At 39.7% G+C, this 22,266-nt stretch overlaps 1 protein-coding gene across 1 annotated transcript in view; it reads right to left on the bottom strand.

The window, feature by feature from the left end:
* The window catches only part of MRC1 (mannose receptor C-type 1), a 96,999-nt gene that overhangs the window by 24,218 nt on the left and 50,515 nt on the right, over nt 1-22,266 (bottom strand). The window contains exons 14-23 of the mRNA XM_075211918.1: nt 20,587-20,674; nt 19,633-19,777; nt 14,804-14,845; nt 13,666-13,829; nt 11,406-11,473; nt 7,298-7,398; nt 5,945-6,087; nt 3,968-4,082; nt 1,553-1,719; nt 67-169 (exon numbers count right to left, since the gene is read on the bottom strand). Coding sequence (XP_075068019.1) covers nt 67-169; nt 1,553-1,719; nt 3,968-4,082; nt 5,945-6,087; nt 7,298-7,398; nt 11,406-11,473; nt 13,666-13,829; nt 14,804-14,845; nt 19,633-19,777; nt 20,587-20,674 — 1,136 coding nt within the window. The remainder of the gene's footprint in view (nt 1-66; nt 170-1,552; nt 1,720-3,967; nt 4,083-5,944; nt 6,088-7,297; nt 7,399-11,405; nt 11,474-13,665; nt 13,830-14,803; nt 14,846-19,632; nt 19,778-20,586; nt 20,675-22,266) is intronic.

Below are 22,266 nucleotides of genomic sequence, written 5' to 3'. Positions count from 1 at the left end.
CTCTGTACAGACATGTGGACCTCTTCATGGAGGTGTTTGGACTGCATTAAATTAGATGGAACATACCTTTAGACTTATGGCAGATGTATCCTTTATTTAGGTCGCATTCTTCCTCAGTCCATGTACCGGCGTCCAAAACAGGACCACGCCTCATAGCCACACAATCGGTCTACAGGAAAATATAAACATTAGGGCAAATTAGAGAGTGTGGAAATGCTGGTACTGCAGGATTTTTAAAGTGTTTATTCCGAGTTTTGGAGTATTGTTCTGCTATAAAGTGTATTCTCATGTTCAATCAATCATCTATTCTCTAATACAGTAAATGTAAGGTAATTATAACAGTCTGTAGAAAACTTGGACATAGCTAAGGTACCTTATGGGGTACATGTAACACTCCCTCATTATCACAATCTCTGAGCCTAATAACTTGCATTGAAGTGTGCACCTAAAGGGTTTGGTCCGATTCAAGTAACAGTTCTGGAAGATTAGAGTTTGTTGCTTAGAGATATTATCAATATTTTCAAAACTCATCTACAGAATATCTGCCTCGTTCCACATCTAGCTACAAAATGCTGCATGTTCGCCAGAAGAATTGACTTCCAATATTCCCAATCCTACTCCCTACTATAAAGCACAGCAGAATGGTTTGACCGTGGTTGTCCCAGCTCTATTCATAGATTTAGAATTTCAGGAAATTAAAATGACTCAAAAGTGCAGCGTGACATTCCTTTAGAATAGTGAAGGAAAAATGTAACTCTGCAAAATAGCCTGTTCTGATGCAAAAACTTTACATTTTGCAGCAAAAATTTTGCATATCTTGCACCGATGAGATCTAGAAAGATGGATGCATCTGGCTGCAAGTTGGATTTAAGGCTCTACATTTCTGTTTTCTTGTCATAAATAGATGCTCTGCTTGCATAATTTGCCAATAAAGAGTGTCTGCATATGTTTGCCTACAGAACAAGAGGATAGAATCTTTCATTCTCTGTCTTTGTGGGACAATGCCGATTGTTATAAAATAGGTAGGTGTGTTAGAATATCTCCTGTGCTCTTAGTAGAAGCTGTAATTCTGCTCCATATTAGACTGTTCCACCAATGTTCATTCAACATTCTAGTGCCCTAATTTATATTCCTGATGACACTGGGTCTCATTTGCGAAACGCATCACAAATTTGCAATTCAAAGTGGCTGCCTCCTTTCTGGTCTTTGGAGAGGTGGAACATTCTGAACCCGTGCAAGTGGGAATCTCATTTTTACAAAGTGAAATCTGGTTTTTGCAGTGCTCTGTATAACTAGCCGCATCTGTGATAAGCAAGGAACACCCTCGCTCCATCCAAATGCCACCACCTTGATCCACAAACCATTGCACTTTGGCGTAAATCTAGGAACACCAGTGTGATTCAGGAGAAAATTTGCCTGTTTGGTAACGCCATACTCCTCTGCCGTTTTGTGCTTTGTAAATGAGGCCCAAATCCTACTGCATGGAGTGAGTGTATATATTGACAGCCCCAAAGAGACATGATATAAACAATATTCAAAGAGAAATACTAACATCATCATCATGGGCATATATATGACTTCCAGATGGATGACCTTTGGCCCAGTTTGTAAAATACACTCCACTTTGATCCGTCCAAAGAAACTTGTGTTCTGAATTGACATCATTCATTCCAATCCAGACATCAACACTGAAATCTTTCAAATGAGTAACCAGGAAAGCTAGAATAAAACACATATGAATATTAACAATTATTAGTAGCTGAAATACATAACCTTGTGACACTAATTATGCTTCCACTTGTCCCACTAATTAATTTCTGGTGTGATTAAAGATATAGTAGCTTGGATGTGCAGGAGACTCCTGAATTAGGATAAACCGTCCCAAACTCCCCAGAGCTTGTAATTCTCCTTCAAGGCTTACCTGCCTGAAAATCACATCTTATAACCCAAATTTTTGTTCATATATATATATACATATACATATATATATATATATATATATATATATATATATCATACCTTTAATGTAAATTATCTACTTCTGAATAATTATCATTCCAAGATCTATAAAATTCTTACAACATTCTTCTAAGAGAGGAATTTTCTTACCATCAACTGGTACACTTTATAAAACAACTGCCTGTGCATCAAGGAGACACTACTTGTATGTAAATGTAAAGTAATGACCTGCCGAGGGAATGGTAAAGAACTGGATTCAGAAGAGTGGGCTAGAATCCTGACAGCTCTAGTGAATTCTTCAATGTGTGATACTGAAAGGGAAACTGCTACAAAGTTTTAAAGGACTGTTACCTCACTCCCAATAAAACTCATCCTATTTATCACTCTTGTATATCATGTACAATAGCGCGTGGAGCAGTGGGTGATACTTTACATATGTAACTTTTATGGTTACAAATTTTCTCTCTTATCAAGTGAATATTGGTTATCCTTAGAATCTGACACCTGGCTTGTTATCCTTCACAAGAGACCGAAGGTTTAGCCATCCTTCAAATTAGCAGCTCATATTTGCTGGACTACAAACTGGTCAAAGTAAGGGCTTGAGGGATCTCTGCAATGCAAGGAATTAGAGCCTCTATTAGTAACACTTATCTTGAGTACCAGAAAGTGTGGGATCCACACTAAAATCTTTCTCTGTATGAGTATTACTGATCATGTGTGGATTGTGATAGATTTGCCTATCGTTATACGATTGCTCATGGGTACTGTCTAATTCGAGGCTATAAATATCATTCTAAAGAGACACGGACAGTGATTGAACTGTTACCTTTCCTAGTCCCTTCAGGATCCCTACAGGATCCTTTTCAAACTCCTCACCACCACGTACAAGGCTCTCTCCCAGTCTACTGCCCCCTATATCTCTAACCTCCTCACCATTCACACTCCGGCCCGCTCCCTACGCTCGGCCAATGACCACCGCTTCTCCTCCACTCTAATCACCACTTCCCACTCTAGAATCCAGGAATTTTCCCGAGCTGCCCCCCTCCACTGGAACGACCACCCTCGCTCCATCCATCTCTCTCCCAATCTGTGCTCCTTCAAAGGGGCACTTAAAACCCACCTGTTCCTTTAAGCCTACCAACCTTCCACCTAACCCCTCATCCACTCTTCTCATTCTCCCTCTCTTCCCTCCCCCTTGCTTCACTGGCTCCCTTTCGTGTCTGTTTTTGTTTCACCCTCCCTTAGGATGTAAGCTCTTATGAGCAGGGCAACCCCTCCCCTCCTGTCTCCATACCGGTTCTTCTGCTCTGTCTTTACTTCATATGTCTCCCTGGAGTTCCTGAAGCATTGGTAATTTGTGTTTATTGCTCTGTACTTTGTCACCCTGCTTTGGTCTACTGTTTGTACTGTGTACGGCGCTGTGGAAACCTTGTGGTGCCCAACAAATAAATGATAATAATAATAATTCTCCCCAGCACCTACTTCCCGAGTGCTCCACCCGGCTGGTTTTACTTTCCGTCCAGCTCTTGGAGCCCAACAGAGTAAATGTATCAACCAGCAGATTCTGCAAGAGGCCGAAATTTGGCGACTCTGCAGGGCGAATTTAAAATGGCAATGGCTTTCGAGGCAAAACTTACCTTGAAAGCCATTGGCGTTATAAATTTCCCTTGCAAAGTCATTGGAAATCGGCCCCTTGCAGAATCCGCTGGTTGATACATTTACCTCCTAGTCTCTATAGTGATTACAGGTGTTTCAGCCTATTGAGCCAATTGTGCCATAAGCCTGTGCATGCCAATATTGGAACTGTGGGAATGACTTAAATCTGAGATTGTGTATGCTTAGTATATGTTTTTCTGCATTTCTCATTATAGGTGTATAATGTAGTTGGAGTTTAATTTAAATATATTGGGTAGAGAATGTATTAAAATTTGTTAAAAAACTAAATTTTTCGTTGAAGACACAAAGCAATGTTGGTGACTTGGCGGACGTTGGTACGCTGCCTTCTTACCTTGTACCATGTCATCGGGTATGCTGACCAAATTTCCGCCTAATTCCTGACATGCTGATCTTGCGACTGCCCATTCAACCACTTCTTCTTCTTCTTTTCCAAATATTCTATAACACTTAAGTAGATTATTTATTATTACGTTACAACCATTCCATGTTTTGCAGAACTGCTCTGTCCTATGATATTTGAATGTTAAGTGACTGTATATATCACATAGAAAGGACATAAAGGGAATTTAGATCAACTTTGTAATTTACGTCATGAGGGGGAAAGTAACACAAGAGCTCATTTAATAACATGGTGCAATATGTTCTGTAACCCATAGCAACCAATCAGATGATCGCAGTCCAGTGTAGTCAGACTAATGTATATCTTATTGGCTAACAAAGGTTAGCGCAGCACCTGTGTTCTGCATGCTTCACTCACATAAGCCCTTAAGAAGTTTACTGTATGTATAGTACACAATGTTAATACATGAGATCATGCACTCCCTACTATAAATTATATGTAAATTAGAATTTACTGATTAATTCTGTGATCATATATACACATAGGCCAGGTTTTTGAAAACAGTTCGCAGAAATCATTGGTTGAATCCATAATAATCTACAATAGGGGGTGATATTGCAAATTTTTCCAATTACAAACTGCTGTAAGCAACCTGTAATCAGTGAGTTCTAATGTTATATTACATTTTATTTTTAATGCACACAAAATGAGAAAAACCCTGAATATTTTGAAGATAGTCGTCCTGCAATGGCAGCAACGATTTCAACACTCAAACTTTCTATTCGATGAGAATGGAGAAGACCAACATTTCTCTACAATCCAAGCCTGGCCAACCTGTGGCTCTCCAGGTGTTGGGAGACTACAAGCCCCAGCATACTTTGCCAGTAGATAGCCAGTCAATAGCTGCAAGGCATGCTGGAATGTGTAGTTTCCCAACACCTGAAGAGCCACAGGTTGTTCAGGCCTGTTCAACACAGAAAAAAAATACAAAAAGAATAAGCTCAGGAAGAATGATAAAATTGACTCCTGTCCCATCTCCATCTGCCCCCTGTGCACTTGAACAAACAACAATGATCCCCATACTGCGATTCATTTAGGACTCAGAAGACCAGCGCTTTGCAGAAGCCATTATTGCCAATTTTTGTGAATTTGAGACTAGTGCTTTTGTCCACCAAGGTTGTTCCTCTGCGTTTTTGGTGGACACACAATTAGTATGGTTTCATCATGGGTGGATCAGGGTCCAGGTGCAGCACAAAACCGAAAAATAAATAAAAAAGTAACTTTGTGAGCCTCATATTGTATTTAAAAGATTTACAGGGAAGCGTAAAGCTTTCCCTTTATTTACAAGGGACCACAGCCGTTACAGTGTGCAAACATGATGATTATCTGCTCTTGCACTGCTGTGCGGAACATTGGAATGTTCCATGGAACACTGGGATGTTCCATGGAACACTGGGATGTGCATTGGAACATGTGCATACTAAGTAGTTCTAAGTACTATCTCACATCACCTTCAATCATCATGCAAGTTCATGCAAGCTGTATCAGTGTATTAATGTATTTGTTAACTGTGCTTTTGTAAATGGCCTCTTTGGATAGTTTGTTAATTTGGAAGACTAAAATTAAAACATGGTAAAAAATATCTGTACACACTTTAATACATGTCGTGTTCTAACTTAATGAAATAAGGCTTAGCATAATATAATCAGTGTTGTAATTGAAAGAGAACAAGAGTACCTGAGACATTATTTGTAGTTCCCAAAATAAATTCAGAAGTACATCAGTTGATTTACATTCAGCTTTGGGATAATTATAAAAATACAGGTGGACAAGTGACCCAGCCCAAGGTAACCCACTATGAGACCGGCCTGGAGGTCAGATGCCCACCCAGCCCCCCAGTCCAGCCTGTCCCTGATCATGTTGCTTACATCACACACAAATAATAATAGTAGTTGTAATTAAAATTACCTTTTTTCCAAATGAAAGCCAATCTGACGGGCATCCACCTTGCGGTAAAGGGGCAGTTGGGGCAAATGTTGCATTAATAGAACTGTTTTTCCTTTCACAGATAAATGCGTATGGATGTCCACAGTTTATATCATTCCAATAGCCTATTATGGAAAAGTTAAAATAAGGAAATGGCTTATTAGTAAAGATGAATTACATTACCTGCCTTGAGTAAAGTAAGACTACATCCATACATGAAAATTGCAGTTTTAAAAGTTGGTAAAGCCGAACAAGCATTTTATGTCATAATTAACAGGGTTTTTTTGTGATAATTTCCCCACTGGGTGGCGCTGTTCTACTGCATTCTGGTTACTTTTTATGTACAATGGCTGGTCATATTTATTAAAGGGTCGCCTTGGCAGAATAGCTTATCCCAATGTTTTCCAGATCATTTCTAGAAAATGTGTAATTCAAAAGTATTTTTATTTTTGAGGCTTTGTCATCTTTTAAGGATGTTACTAGAGTTATTGTAAACAATGAGAAGCAGATACATATTTCACAAGTGGTTTATTGAGCTGCATTGGAAACAGAATTGTAGAAAACCACCAGTGAAATCATGCAACATAGCAATCCATTGATCTGTGTACCTCACCACCCATGCTGTCCACACAGACAGCAGAGATACGAGTGGCTTGGAGGATCCTGCAAGAAAATATTGACATATCCACATATGTTGGAAGGTACTATATATATATATATCTAATATATAAAAGCCTAGCGGCGTGTGTTAGTGTGTGTGTGTGGAAAAGACTATTTTCTCAGAAAGGGCTCATCCAATTGACCTGAAATTTGGTATACTGACATTATTTGACCAAAAAATTATAATAGTGAAGTCAGTTAACTTCCATCATCCCCCCTTCCCCCACGTGGGAGCGGTAGTAAAGGCTAAATTTACGAGTTGAGGGCTCAAACTCATTTTCGTGAGGTAATTTTACCTCATGAAAACACATGCTGTGTTAGTGTGTGTGTGTGTGTGTGTGTGTGTGTGTGTGTGTGTGTGTGTGTGTAAAAAACTACCAGGTGACAGAGTGCTCAAGCTGCAGCGCCACCTGCTGGGTGGAGTTATATACTACACTGACCTACTAAACTCTTAGCATTATCTAATATATAAAAGCCTAGCTGCGTGTGTGTGGCGATGAACCTTTTTAACACCTTAAGTAGCTTGATTTGACTAGAATGCATGAGTATCATGCACGGGTTAACTTGTATATATATATATATATATATATATATATATATATATACATGTGTGTGTGTGTACAATGGCACATGTTTGTTTTATTTATATGTATTCATCATAAAGATAAGACATACCTAAGTCTCTATACATTACAACGCAGTTCTCATCGTTATTGGCAAAGTTGGGTTCATAACTGGCCCAGGCAACAAAGTCCATAAGAGAATTGTCCATCCACCTAATGAAAAACAAATGTTATGACTCTTACAACTGTTTTCACATATATCTCACACGTATAGCCTGATGCATTAAAACACAGGAAAGTGCAGAACCCAGTGCAGTTGTGGCCACTGGGCTATCACAACAACATCTGTTAAATTGGAGAGTGCGGGAAATTGTATCTTGGTGGTACAGTCATGACCGCAGAGGTGCAAGCAGTTTTCACAGGTTTGCTTACCCGACATAGTTTATAACTAACTTTATTTCCTGATGTTCCTCCTCTTTATCATGTTGCTATGCATCGCAGGTTATACCTTTGATCTCTTACTGAGTCTTCACCTTAAGGGCAAAATAAACCAAGGTTTGTGTGTTGGTCTTGTAGTTATACTGAGCATGTGCAAGTCAGCTCATGCTGGTGATACTAAGACTGGCGAAGTGAAAAGTTAACTCTGAATGCGCCGGGCCAGAATCTCCAAGGGCGGTATTTTACTGATAAATTACGGCAACAAGTGATAAAAAAAAAATCATTGTGATCGCCGCATGCTAATAAATACACACCCTTGGTGACTTTGCAGTTTCACCTAAACAACACAGTTAAAGAACCTAGCCCAAATGTCATTCATCCATGTGTACTAAAGGAACTAAGTTCAGGAATTGATAGACTAATATTTCTTATGTTTATGTACTCCCTGATAACTGGTTAGTTTATGAGGGTGGATATTAAAAAAGGAGAACAAAATTGCAAGCAGGGATTTCTAGACCTGTGAGTTTAACCTCAGTAGGGTAATATTGATAATTATTTTAAGAATGTGATTAACTTTAGAGAACATATTGCATTCTTCTGTAAATATTTCCATTAGACAAACACAAATGGGAAAAAAATAGGATTCGATATTAACCATTCTTATCAGTTTTGATAAATAGGTCCCATTGTTTTGGTTAACTAACAGTTTGTGCTTACACTCTAGACCAGTGTTTCCCAAACCCAGTCCTCAGGGACCCCTAACAGTGGATGTTTCCCAGGTCACCAGTGAAATAATTATACCACCTGTGGATCTTCCAAAATGTGTCAGTCAGTAATGAAAACACCTGTGCTCCGGCAGAGAAATATGGAAAACATGCACTGTTAGGGGTCCCTGAGGACTGGGTTTGGGAAACTCTGCTCTAGACTATCCCCATATAGCTTAAGTAAATTGCAGACAGTGTGTGTTCCGTGCTATGTGTGCGGTTCTGGGACTGAGTTGCTCATCTAAATGGGCACCTGGCAACATTGAGATCAATAAATCAATTGACAAAATGAAGAGATGCTGCTCACTAAGTTGGCGTTGGTTGGTACCCGTGTAGAAGGGTGTGAGGATAAGGACGAGTAGAAGGTAACCCTCAAGGTCCAAATCAAAAGAAAGGGTGGATGAAAGAATACTATCGAGGTTAGTCCTGATCTGACACCCCATAATAAATACACCAATTTGGTGATATTGGTAATGTCGGTTCAGAAGTATCATTGCAGCAGCATAATACTTCCATTAGTCCCCAGGACAGTGAAGTGAAATCCAGACAGGTGCTGGTGGTAGGAAATAAAATTATTAGGAGGACAGATAGGGTAATCTGTTACCAGGACTGCTGTCAGGCGCCGCCTCCGCACCACTCATGGGTGCCAGAGGTCGCCATGGGTCACCTTCGGATCGCAGCTTTCGTCCCGTTGCCTATCAATGGGACGTCCTTCCGCCCACGTGACCCCCACGGCGCGCGCATGCACAGTATGCCGCAATCGTTCCCATAGCAATGGGACTCCTGCCCGGCGATCAGACACAACTCCTCTCCTCCACTTCCTTTCCCACTGTATTTAAGCCTCACCCTGGCACCATTAGGATGCCAGAGTATTGGTTCATACCTCTCTCCAGCTTCCCTGCATTACTTGTTTGTCTCCTGAATTCTGAACTTGGCTTCCTTGACTACTCTTCCGGATTACCCACTGTACCTTGCTGACCCTTGGACTGTTCCTGACTACACTCTTGCCTGTTCTCCATGGTACTGCGCTTCCTTGGTTCCGACCCGGCCTGTCTGACTACGCTTCATTCACTGCACTGGTGACTATCTGGGAGAACCGCGACCTGCGCACCTCACGCAGTGAAGTCCATACCTCCTTGCGGGTTTCCCTGGTGAACACCGGGGGTGCATTAGACTCCGCCCCTCCCAGCTTAGTTGCGCCAACACCAGTCAGTGGTAATGCTTGTGTAATATGTGACAACTGCAAATGCCAAATAGTTTGTTTATCCCTCTCGCCCATCTGCGGCATAATGTGTATAGGGTAAACAGGTTATTAGGCGGCACAGGGCAAAGGTAGAGGTAGATGGAAGATTTCAGAAAATTAATATTACACTTAATATATAACACTTAAAGCAAGAACCTTGAAAGTAGTTATTGTAAAGATAAAAGCAGTGTGTAGATAAAGGAACAGGGCTTAGTTAATGAAAAAGAGGTTGAGAGGGGAGTACCTATCCCTGGACTTCTTAATGATTTCTGTAGTGTAGGGGGTAATTGTCTGGTGATCACACTGATCACCATCAAATAACTTATCAAAAGGGGACACACCTCTGAGTGTGTAGGTGCCAGGACTGGGAAAACAGGACACTTTTAGTGCTTTGACCCCATACCCTGTACTACGTATTTTTTCTGTAGTGCAATGACCTAGGTCTATCCCCTCAGTGACATCATTGGGCACCGGTACAATTACATCATCATTCTGTTGTCTCCTCCCTGGGGGGGAGGAAATTGTAAGTAGATTTTTCACTTCATTAACCTCCTGTGGGACTTGTCCGTAGCACTTTTGAGGTATATGTGCAAGACTCATCCTTAGCTCTGAAGGGGTTAATACTTTTTTTCATATTCACAAAGAAGAAAAAAATTGTTGGAAATCAGTTGTGTAATACTAGCCTATTTAGTCCATTAAATGTTACTTTTGTAACCCAGGAGTAGATGCAGTTCCACCTAAACAACACAGATAAAGAACCTAGCCCAGATGTCATTCATCCATGTGTGCTAAAGGAACTAAGTTCAGGAATTGATAGACTAATATTTCTTATATGTATGTACTCCCTCATAACTGGTTAGTTTATAAGGGTGGATAAGAGATATTAAAAAGAGAACAACATTGCAAGCAGGGATTTCTAGACTTGGGAGATTTACCTCAGTAGGGTAATATTGATAATTATTTTAATGATGTAATTCAGAAATATATGGTAGAAAATAATTTGATAACACATTGTCAGCATGGTTTCATGATAGACCTGTCATGCCTAAGAAATGTGATTAGTTTTTATGAGGAGGTAAATTTCAAACTGGTTCTCCGTGGTGCAATTGATTTTGTAAATGCATTCTACATACGAGTCTAGTATATAAGAAGAGACTACAAGGTCTTGGGGAAAGGGTATGTTCTTGAGTAAAGAATTTGTTAAAGGATCAAAGACAAACCATAGTTATATGGAACAGTATTGAGCCCTGTGATTTTCAATCTTTTTACTAATTACCTCATAGCTGACCTAGAAAATTAAGTGCTTATATTTACTTATGACACTAAGGTACGTAGCATTATTTACATGGAACAAGATAGTAACTTGCTGCAGAAAGATGTAGACAAAATGGCAAAATAGGAAGAAGAAAATGAGAATAAAGCACTACGGAATTTGCTGGCGCTATATACATAAATGGTGATGATGATTTAATGTAGATAAATGTAGCATTATGCACATATGTTGTGGTAATAACTATGCTACTTACACATTAAATACAATACATATGGTGAAAACTGAGGTTAATAAGGACTTACTAGGAATACTCTATGGCAAAAACTAGCAGCACAGTGCCAGGCAGCAGCTGCAAAAGCCTTTTAAATCCTGTAATGCATACCATGTATGCTCACAATGGACACCGTATCAACACTCAACGTTTGTTAATGCTAATTTGAATAGGAATGAGATAGATAACACACAACAAAGATACCAGCTGCAAAATTTTTTAAGCACCTACTTAAATTCTTTATCCACTGCTAATTGTAAGCCAATGAAAAATGCGTCTCCCTTTCTGTTTTTTAAAACCTGATAAAGGAAAAGAGAATATCAAGATTAGAAGCTGTGCACAGGACAGTGTATAACAGAGTACATGAAGTTACTGAAATAATATTATATTACATTAAAACATTACAACATATTTAAACTTTTCGCTCTGTACAGATATATTATTTTTTGACCCAAAAATCTAATTGGGATCTGTAAGCCTGGAAAATATTGCTAAATTTGAATGCATTCTCTCACTTCCCACACCGGCTAAAGGTGGTAAGTGTTCCATAGTTTAATAAGCAGTAGAGACCAGCAGTAGATGTTTCCAAGTGCTGGACTCTGCTGCTTAGTTTATTGGAAATTCAAGTGGAACAAAGTTAATATATCCAATTTACTGTTTTTTTTTAACATTGATTTAAATCAGCTCAGATTTCCTCAATTACTGTGGAAGTACAAAACTAAAGGCTGGTTAGGCATAGTGGGTCATGTGTAACACTACGTGTGTGAGTGTTTTGCACAACTGATTGATATCAGGTAATTAGGATAAAAATTGTCTTTGTATTGGGTTTGGTGTAATATCTAGGGGAAGTGTCCTAGTGTATGCATAATGGGATTATTACAATATTTAAGGGTTGTTTTATAGTGTATGACATAAAAATTATTTTAAGGAAAACTGGGTGATCCAAAATTCAAAGCTGTACTCAATAGTGATTGATGGATCCTGCAGGACCACTGATGCATCCAGCTGCGTGAGCAGGAGATCCTCCCCTCGGCTCCAGTGGTCCTTGTTCAAGGTACATCATGATGAACTTCTCAATTGTATTCAATTTTATAAATCAGTCAAGGCCTGACTGAGTAGGAGAGAGGATCTCCTGTTGTGACCATTAGATGCTTTAGAGAGACTCACCGAATCCACCAACCACAGTTAAGTAGAATTTTTTGGAACACCTATTTACACCCAGAGTTAAGCTTTTAGTTTTAGTTTTTGGTGCTAATCTTTAAAGAACAATTCCACCAAATCTGAAATTTCTTATCCAAACAGCTTAAATAAAACCAGGTTCCAAAAGGTTATTTACCTGGGGTCTGACCAGTAGGACTCAAGATGATGTACTGCCTTTCAACAGAAGCGCAGAACGTCCATCAATGCCTGCCGCACTATACTGACTCCTGTTGATCCGGTTTTTATTTAGCCAGGCATTATGTCGTTCACAGACAGAGTGCCAACTGGAGTGTGTAGAAGCGAGTGTAGATGCACACAAGACATCCGAACCTTATGTAAGTAACCTTTTGGAACCAAGTTTTACTTAGATATTACTTTATAGAGTTTTCCCCAATCAATGTTACTAAATAGGTGCAATTACCAATAGTAGTACTTTGGTGGTAGATCCTTTCCCTGGAACTACCAACTCCTATCTGCAGTTTTAAGGGGGGACTTACATAAAGCTAGCACCTCTCAGGATTACATTTGAGGTTGCTCAGTTATATAGTTGGAGAGATCCAACACAGTGACTCTAACTGCAAACCTTAGAGCCGCTTTGTCGGATCACCCTTCTACAGAAAGTGCCAAATACCGGTGAACTGCAGAGGCCCCGGCTACACCAGATGCCTACTAAACATATTGAATTGTGGGGATCCCTCAAGTACTATTACATGAGAGGGAGATTATTTGCCTCACAGCGCTGGGGTCATGAGTTCAATTCCCGACCATGACCTTATCTGTGAGGAGTTTGTATGTTCTCCCCGTGTTTGCGTGGGTTTCCTCCGGGTGCTCCGGTTTCCTCCCACACTCCAAAAACATACTGGTAGGTTAATTGGCTGCTATCAAAATTGACCCTAGTCTCTATCTCTCTCTCTGTCTTTGTGTGTGTATTAGGGAATTTAGACTGTAAGCTCCAATGGGGCAGGGACAGGGACTAAAGTGAATGAGTTCTCTGTACAGCGCTGTGGAATCAGTGGCGCTATATAAATAGATGGTGATGATGATGATTTAGTAAAGTTGGGTTTAGAAATTGAAAATCCCATTTCTTATAAAATGTCCCTTTACAAGTTTAATTTATTTAGTTCTTTAAACATGTCATAGTCCAGTAAATTCAAGATCATATCCAATAACAAAAAATGATATATTTTTTATTTTTGAAGGATAATTATATTATTTATGTTGCTTTATAGTATGCATTATAGTTTTTCATGAACAGGACTCCTTGAATGATATATTAATATACAGAACTTACATATCTCCACAGAAACTTCCTCTCGGATTCACTGGTAATGCTGGTAAGGTCACCAAAATTCTTCTTACAAAATTCTCTGGCCTTATCCATGCTCAGTAAGTCCTTGCTGACATAGTACTGTGTGTCATCACGAATGACCCAACCATCACTTGTATGATCATATTCTATTATATCCCAGGAGAAAAAGCTAAATTGTGACATAGCCAATGGGAAAGGCGAGATACAATTCACATTTAACGATTAAAAACACAAAGTATGTAGTTTACCTTTGTAATGTACTTTATATGAAAAAAGTAGCAGTTTTGATCATTTCATTTTAGTTTATGTTTAATTTTCTTATCGTACCTTTATTATTTACTGATGTGATGTAGTTGTAAAACTATCCTCTCTTAAATACAATTTGTTTAAATTTAAGTTATAATCTTTTCTACTTACAATCCAGCTTACATATACTATACATCATAATGAATTAACCATGAACTTTGGCCATTATTGGAACAAGCGTGTCTTTCAAATGACTAAATGACCACAGCGTATTATGTAAAGAGTCAAATAATAGTGAAGTCTACAGTGTAAAATGTGGTCTTTATTATTCACTTTATACAACAATGTAGGGCAGCACGGTGGCTCAGTGGTTAGCACTTCTGCCTGACAGCGCTGGGGTCATGAGTTCAACTCCCGACCATGGCCTTATCTGTGTGGAGTTTGTATGTTCTCCCCATGTTTGCGTGGGTTTCCTCCGGGTGCTCCGGTTTCCTCCCACACTCCAAAAACATACTAGTAGGTTATTTAGCCGCTATCACAATTGACCCTAGTCTCTCTCTCTCTCTTTGTCTGTGTGTATGTTAGGGAATTTAGACTGTAAGCTCTAATGGGGCAGGGGCTGATGTGAGTGAGTTCTCTGTACAGCCCTGCAGAATCAGTGGCACTATATAAATAAATGGTGATGATGATGAATGTAGAAAAATTTTGTCAGGTACAATTTCTCGGACCAACTGAGCTTACAATCTGATTTTTGCTTCTGAGGCTAGGTCACAAAGAGCTGATAGTAAGATTAGAACTGGTCTCTGTGTAGTGAGCGACTGAATGAATCTCCATATAGTCAAATCAAGAAAAGACTATGGAGAAACCCGCTTACCAGGAATTGGTGGTTTTGTAGGCTCCGCCTTTAATGTTGCACCTGAGAATAAAAAAAGGGTTAATCTATTTCCAGAAGAACATGTATTATCCTGTCTACAAGTTTATTCACCCTCTATTATGGCAAACGGCATCACTGATGGGACAATGATATTGTTTTCAAACCAAAAAGGTGTCAAAATCCATTTCATTCGACAATGTAATGTTTGCTATTAAATAATTATGATGAGTGATACAAATGTAAATTAGTTATGCAAATTGTTTATTTCAATCAACAAATTTAAATTGGTTGTTTACATTTACTGAATGATGCATGGTACAGCAAAGGTAACTCTTCAATGAGAACAGGGACCAAATTAATTGTCAAATTCCCTTAATTTTCAGGGACAGTCTAAGGCAGGGGTCAGGGAACTTTTTTACCTTTTACCCCAAAATATATTTAGATACGCCCACGTTACCCCCTTGATTTGAAAGGAAGGAAATCATATATTATTAATTATTGGAATTCAATATTCAAAATTTTATTGAATCTATTCAAAATTTCTTTGAAAGCTTCAACTTCAAAACTTCAGGTTTTGGAGAAATGATGTTGCTTCATTTTTGATACGAGAGCATCAATATTGGGGCATTTTGATGTCAGAGCAATTTGGATACAGTCTTCAGCGACCAATCGATTTCTCTACTTTGTTTTTATGTTCGTTAGAGTGGAAAATCCTTGTTTGCAAAGGTAGGTTGTTGCAAAAGGCAGCAACTTTTTGACTGCCTCCTCATGTGCAATTTTGAATGCCTTTGCAGCTGTTGACATCCAAAAATATGACAGATCTGCTTTGTTTTCAAATGCAATATGTGCTTCATTATTGCTTGAAGCTCAAGAAATGCCTCTGCCAACCCTTGAGGCTCTTCTGGTACAACAGCAATTTCACATTTAAAGGGGTCTACAATCCAACTGACAGCATGTGAATCGGTAGCATTACCCCCAGGAATTTAATTTTGACCTCATTTGGGGTAATTTACCCCTGTCCCCTGACCATTGGTCTAAGGTGTTTGACATGTGTCCCTGGACAGTTTTCTCCATGACAATGGTGTTGCTCCCTAATACAAAGCTTGCGTGGGTTGATGGGTGCAATGCACAGTAACAGTTCTTATCCTGCATGCTGTGTTATTTAAGAAGTACTTTAAAAGTATTTAAATACAATAAAACAATAGAATGATCATGCCATGAGATTGTGGTCATGATGGGTTTGTGTACCAAGTATTAAACCACGTTTTTGCAGAGTTGGCTGCAAAATGGGAGTAAATTACTCTTTAAAAAAGAGTATGTAAAACAAGCGTACTTCTACCCATATGCAGAGCCGTAGACATCTCCAGATGTGTCTGTCTATGGATCAGAATCATATGTGTCTGGTTTACCATATGTCATCATCATCAGTGACTATTTGCACCTGCCCTACAGCAAGTGCAAAAGATAAGCCTGCTAACAGGCGTATATGCATGTTTCGGCAGGTGTGCATGAGCCGTGTTTGTGTAAACATGCTTTTACCAGGGGTAGGCTGGGCTGGGGGGTAGGGGGGATGCCGCCAGGCTGGTCTCATAGTGGGCTACCTTGGGATGCGTCACTGGGCCACCTGCATTTTTTTCGTTTAAAATAGGCTGCTGAGTTGAGTCTTTGAGTCTTTGCCAGCCCTCTCCTGTCCTTTACTGTACTCAGTCAACGTTAGAATGCCTGGCATAAGTGCCAGAATCACACAAGTCTGCATAGGCTCACATGTGTATGCCAACTTTCTGGGCATGCACAGAGCAATTACATGCAAAATACGACACGTAAACTGGTATATGGCCCATGGTATCTCCCAGGATCACAGATTAAATCAGAATGCTAAAATAAAGCAGAATTGTATTATGGTAATGTCTAGTTAGTAGGTCATGTTGGGTAGGTGTAGTGTCCTATATCTGTACCGAGTTTAATAGAATTGTAAAATGGTCATCTCCGGTGGCCAGGTCATGTTGGGAGTGTAGGGTCCTGTGTCCGTACAGAGTGTAAAAGAACTGTAATATGATAGTGACCAGTGGGCAGGTCATGTTGGGGGTATAGGGTCCTGTGTCCGTACAGAGTGTAAAAGAACTGTAATATGATAGTGACCAGTGGCCAGGTCATGATGGGGGTATAGGGTTCTGTGTCCGTACAGAGTGTAAAAGAACTGTAATATGATAGTGAGCAGTGGTCAGGTCATATTGAACAGTATAATCTCCTGTGTATGTACAGAATATATAAGAATTGTATTATGATAATGTCCAGTTTTCAGGTCATGTTGGGTAGATAAAGTGTCCTGTACCCAGGCGCAGGCTGGGAGGTATCAACCCGGGGGGCGCACAGACGGCCGCATCACATGACACGCGATGCGACTGCCTGTGCCCTGACGCGGCCGCATGGCGTGAAAAAATGATTGCATCCACGGCGGGGAACGGGGGGAGGCGGCCGGCCCGAACAGCCACTAGACTGAGCGGCCCGGGTGCCTGCTGCCAACCTGCCCCCAGGTCCAGCCCGCTCCTGCCTGTACCTGTCCCAAACTTCTAATCCTAGTCCTGTATGTTCCAAAAGCAGAAATGATCCGTGTTTAGGTTATCCAGGGTGTTCACTGTAATAGTGCAGTATTACTACATCTACCAGAGATGCAAATGCCTTTATATCACATTGAATTGATTGACCAAGGGTGAATTCTTACGAATATTGATTCAGCCCACATAAAGGCTGCCTCCACTGTATGCAAAAAGGACACTTTAAAAGCATCCTTCATGTTTTGTGCAATCTATTAAAGCACTATTGTTGTGAACCATCTGTTCTGGACAATTGTATTGCCAGTGGCACAGCATATGTGTTACCTGAGACAAAAAATGCAGATACAATGTCATTTTTACCAGCTACGGCTCTGTGGCCAGCGTTCGTCTTTTATATTAGTAAAAGGCTGTGCAGTTGCATCCATCTTTCAATGTTACTGTTATTAATGTAATGACCTTTTCAACTTTTGTTACAACAGCTATAATTTTAGAGATATGTATCTGTCCTCTCTGTCTTTTCATAATGAAAATGTTCTGTTTTTCTTGCATTCTTTTCCTGTGAGTTTACAAGTGTTTACTATGCAATGATTACAGAAGGATAGCTTCAGTTTTTGGTATATCATTCTGGAAGCTGATGGTGTGTTTTCTTTTGACTTGCATGGAACAGGGACAATATCGGTGAGGTCCGAACACATGAAGTGTACAACAGAAGCCACGGAATATAACGAACTATGACTGAGGATTGCACACGGTTGTGCTTTGTACTATGTGGCTGGTTAGATGTGATTATTACAAGTTTGAATAAGGGTTTCTGACGTTATAGGTAGTATATTGAGGTTGGCTGAGCGCTACAGTATATTTGTGTTATTGAGTGTTTTTAGGAGGGTGGGACCTCCTACTGCAGCTGCACGCCAACTTTTTTCATGTGCAGAAAGAGTTAGTGCGCAGAGGTCATTATTTGTTTATTAAATGATTACAGAAGCACTACGCTTTGCAGTCAAAATTTAAAGGAATAGGTTTTACTACATACAGTGCTTCTCATTATTGTCTAATATCTAGTGCACTATCCCAACTAGGATTGGTTGTGAGCATCATGTGATTGGTTCCTGTCCTAAGCTGGGGCACCCTCTGTGGCCAAGTAATCCCACCCTGCACCCAGGGAGCTGCAAAATTGCCTCAATTAATATCTTGCTCCTGGACTAGTGTCTGGATGGTGCATGGGTGCCGGCTAGGGGCGTGATTTAGGTAGGGCTCGAGCGGAGGAGGAGGTTTTTGAAACCTGTAGTACTGGACAGTCTGAGAGAGGTCTGAGAAGGGTAAAAATAATGTAGTAATGTAGTAAAACTAAACTAATAGCTGGTGGGACTATTTGTTTAATATCTCTTTGTCTTAAATGTGGAGCTGTTAATGCAATTTTGGTTTGATTAGAGCTATTAATATATTAATATATTCTAGTGCTAATAACACAAAGTGGCTTCTCTGTATTAAATGTGGGGGATAATAATGTAATGGAGGGCTTAGCTAGGGGTAAGGAGGATTATTTATTAAATGTGGGTGCTATTGATTTAGTGTTGGGGAAGGAAGGCCTGGAGTGTTCCCTCGTTACTTGGCTTTCCAGAGGGTGAATAATACCTAAAACTTTTTCAAACAGGGTCCCAACATTCCAGGATCTGGCGAAGCAGCAACGGAGAATAAGACATCAGCAGCAGTAGCAGGTTGTCAGGTAGGAGAGAGCAGCACAGTCTGCAAACTGTACTGATTGTGGGGGGCAGTTGGGAGATATGTTCCACTCAGAGATGGTCCTACAATGCCGCACGTACCAGCAGCAGGTATTGAAGGGGTGGTTTTTATCAGTGGCAATGCCCCTGTGTAGCATGAACAGCAGCGCACAAACTCTGTCCTTCATACAAAAATGTTCAGAGGTTTGCTTTAGTGGGAAGGGGAAGTGGGCTAATCTTGCACACAGGCCTACTAATTATTTTAAATGCTCCTACCCTAGAAATTGGCATAAATATTTCCACCCCTTTAAGTAAATTAGCAGTTAGCAAACTAATGTGCTGTAAAGTACAAAATAAAGAAAGTGGTACAAATCATTAGCAAACGCAGCACAAATCAGCAAAGTCTACACTGACTTTTGTCCATGGAATTTTACAATATATGAGTCACAGAAACAAACAGATAATGATTGTTTTACCATTGTTAGATTAACCCTATTTGCAACTACATGCGTCAAATGCATAAATGCTTGTAATGTATACATTGAGCGGAACATACCTTTTCTCAGCTCACAAATCCAGTCTGATGGTACTTCACAGCTCCTATCGTTCCAGGACAAGCGGTGATCCGTATTCACCTCTCCGCAGAGTTCTAAACCCTGGTAGTTGTTTGGTTCTCCATATGCCCAGTTTTCATAAACCAGCTAGGATAAAACAGAGAGAAAAGATTTTATTAACCAGCTGATGGTACAGATGGTTATGTTCAAAACATTAATAATCAATCTGTTCAAGTGATTTGGCCAAGGTGAATTTCTGTATCAGGCCACGGAGACGGTTGGTAGCTACTGTTGACTACTTATGTGATCTCTAAGCTGGTAATTTAACACAAACTATCTAATGTATATAATATGTAAGGATTGAATTTATCAACCATAGCTCGAGCCATTTACTACTAATAATAACACAAAAAGGTGATGTAGAATCTTGTACGGACACGCTTAACCTGTGGGCCAAAACCCCAAAAAATGGTTCGCCATCAGGATTGATAATCCTGGAAATTTTTTTAATTTTATAACAATTTACTGACAGCAGACATGTTCACTTATAGGTTATGCAATTCTAGTGTCAGTAGTGTTTTTCCTGACAGTAGGTGTAGTAATCAGTTAATTTGGCAACCATGGAACCCATCCTGGTTAGGATGGGTTCCTTTGATCAGTCATAAATATTGTTTATTGCAAATTAATAATCAAAATGTGAATGGTACAGTAACATTTCTTGTGGAGGTACCAATGCACCAGTTGGCGGGGGACCCAGGAGGTAAGAACAGCATCGCTGGGCCCCTACCCAAAATTTTGCTATTCGAACCTGCCCTATTTACTTTATATTACTGATTTAATTCAAAAAGCCATTGTTGCACAGTAGGAACTTTGTTTAATGCCAACATTCTATATAGGAATAAACATGATGTTACTTTCAGTAATAGTAATTATAATTCTACCAAGGAGTTACTTACAGGTGAACTATCTGACCACGAAAAGCCTTCATCAGGATCACTGTTCACTAAACCAACCCAGAAGACATGACGGTAGATGCCAGCTTGTCTTAAAGGAGAATAACACATGAATAGTATTTACAACATGCTCAGCTATATATGATACATTTTGTTTTCAAAAATAGACATAAATTATATATAATATATATGTTTATGAACAGGAAGCAATTAGTCATTAGTGGTGACCATTTATTTAGCATATTCTAAACAACATTGCATGTTTTAAGGATATTACAGCTAGAATATGCTTACGGACAGAAGGTAGCAGAAAAACATGTATGAAAATATGAGTGGAGTTACCCTTCAGGTTTGTTATGATAAATATATATTGAGTAACCCCCTACAATGTTTTAGTTTACAATAAGTCTCACATAATGTGTGCAAATTAATCCAAATGACTTCTTAATCTGCATTTAAATGTCTTAAAATTACATCTTCTAATTAATTTGAATATGTTTAATTATTGACTAATCATTTTAATGTAAGTTTCAGTTATACTTAACAGAATGAAGCCTACACACACCAGCTTTAGAGCCTAGGCTCTATATTATTATATTTATTCTGCTTCCTCAGTGGTAGTTCCTGTTCCTGAATGTCACCTACATTAGAGAGCAGCTTGACTTCTGGGCCCAGAAGTTCAGCATAACATGCAATTATAAGATGCAGAGCCGGCAACCCAAGAAAATGTGTTATCTGTGTCCCTCTGCAGGATAATGATGGCTATGACTAGCTCTTCTTCTGAACTATTGCTGTGATCAAACGTCTGAGAAAAGACATTTGTACGTCAGTCCGTTCAGCCAATACTGCACCCACTGGGTAAAACAGTCTGGGCCTGATTCATTAAGGCAAAACAAGCGTAAATGTTTTCTCTTAAGGCGCAAGTAAATCAGGCATATGTATGTTTGTATTCAACTAGGAGCGGAACTAAAGATACGTCTGTTGTTGAATCCAGGTCTAGGTTCGCTCTGCTCTAACACACAATACACTGTAGGCTACATCCAGTACATATATGAAATATAAAGTCCAAAAATAACGTGCAGAAAAAAAATTATATTAATGTCACCTGTTAAAAATATAGTCACGCACTTATTGTACTTTGACTAGGTGTATGCGCCCAGTCCCCTCCCCGTTCCGCCCCTGAAATCGTAGGCTGTATTAAGGGTCCTTTATGCTTAAGGATGAATTACATGTTGTTGCATTCACTGATGCATCATTTGGTTCTGGGCAAGTGCAGACCGATTTTAGGCAAAAGACGGCATTATAGGCATTTACGTTCCTTAGTGAATCAGGGCCTCTATATGTAGTTGGGAATTCTGTCTTGGCACCAGTCCATTTCCATAGTTGGCAGGCACCAAGTGTCCCTGGAAATTAATTTAAAATATTGGCAACTATGCAGTGCCAGGCTCTAAAACCCCGATGAGTACAACATTCACTCAAAGGACTGCCGTGCTAATTGCTTTTCTCTGAAGTTTGTTCTCCAGGATTGGAGTGGATTGATAAGCTCCCTTTGGCATGCTGAGCAGAGAACCCTGTCTTGCACTGCTGAGTAATAGCAACGGTGAAGCAGTCTGCCAGTTCTGTCTTGAAACTGGCTCATGTCATGTATTAAAAACCCATTTGTAGCATCAGTGACTCAAACAG

The sequence above is a fragment of the Mixophyes fleayi genome, chromosome 5 (genome assembly GCF_038048845.1).
Source record: "Mixophyes fleayi isolate aMixFle1 chromosome 5, aMixFle1.hap1, whole genome shotgun sequence".
Classification (NCBI taxonomy): domain Eukaryota; kingdom Metazoa; phylum Chordata; class Amphibia; order Anura; family Limnodynastidae; genus Mixophyes; species Mixophyes fleayi.
This window is presented reverse-complemented; position numbering and strand designations above follow the sequence as displayed.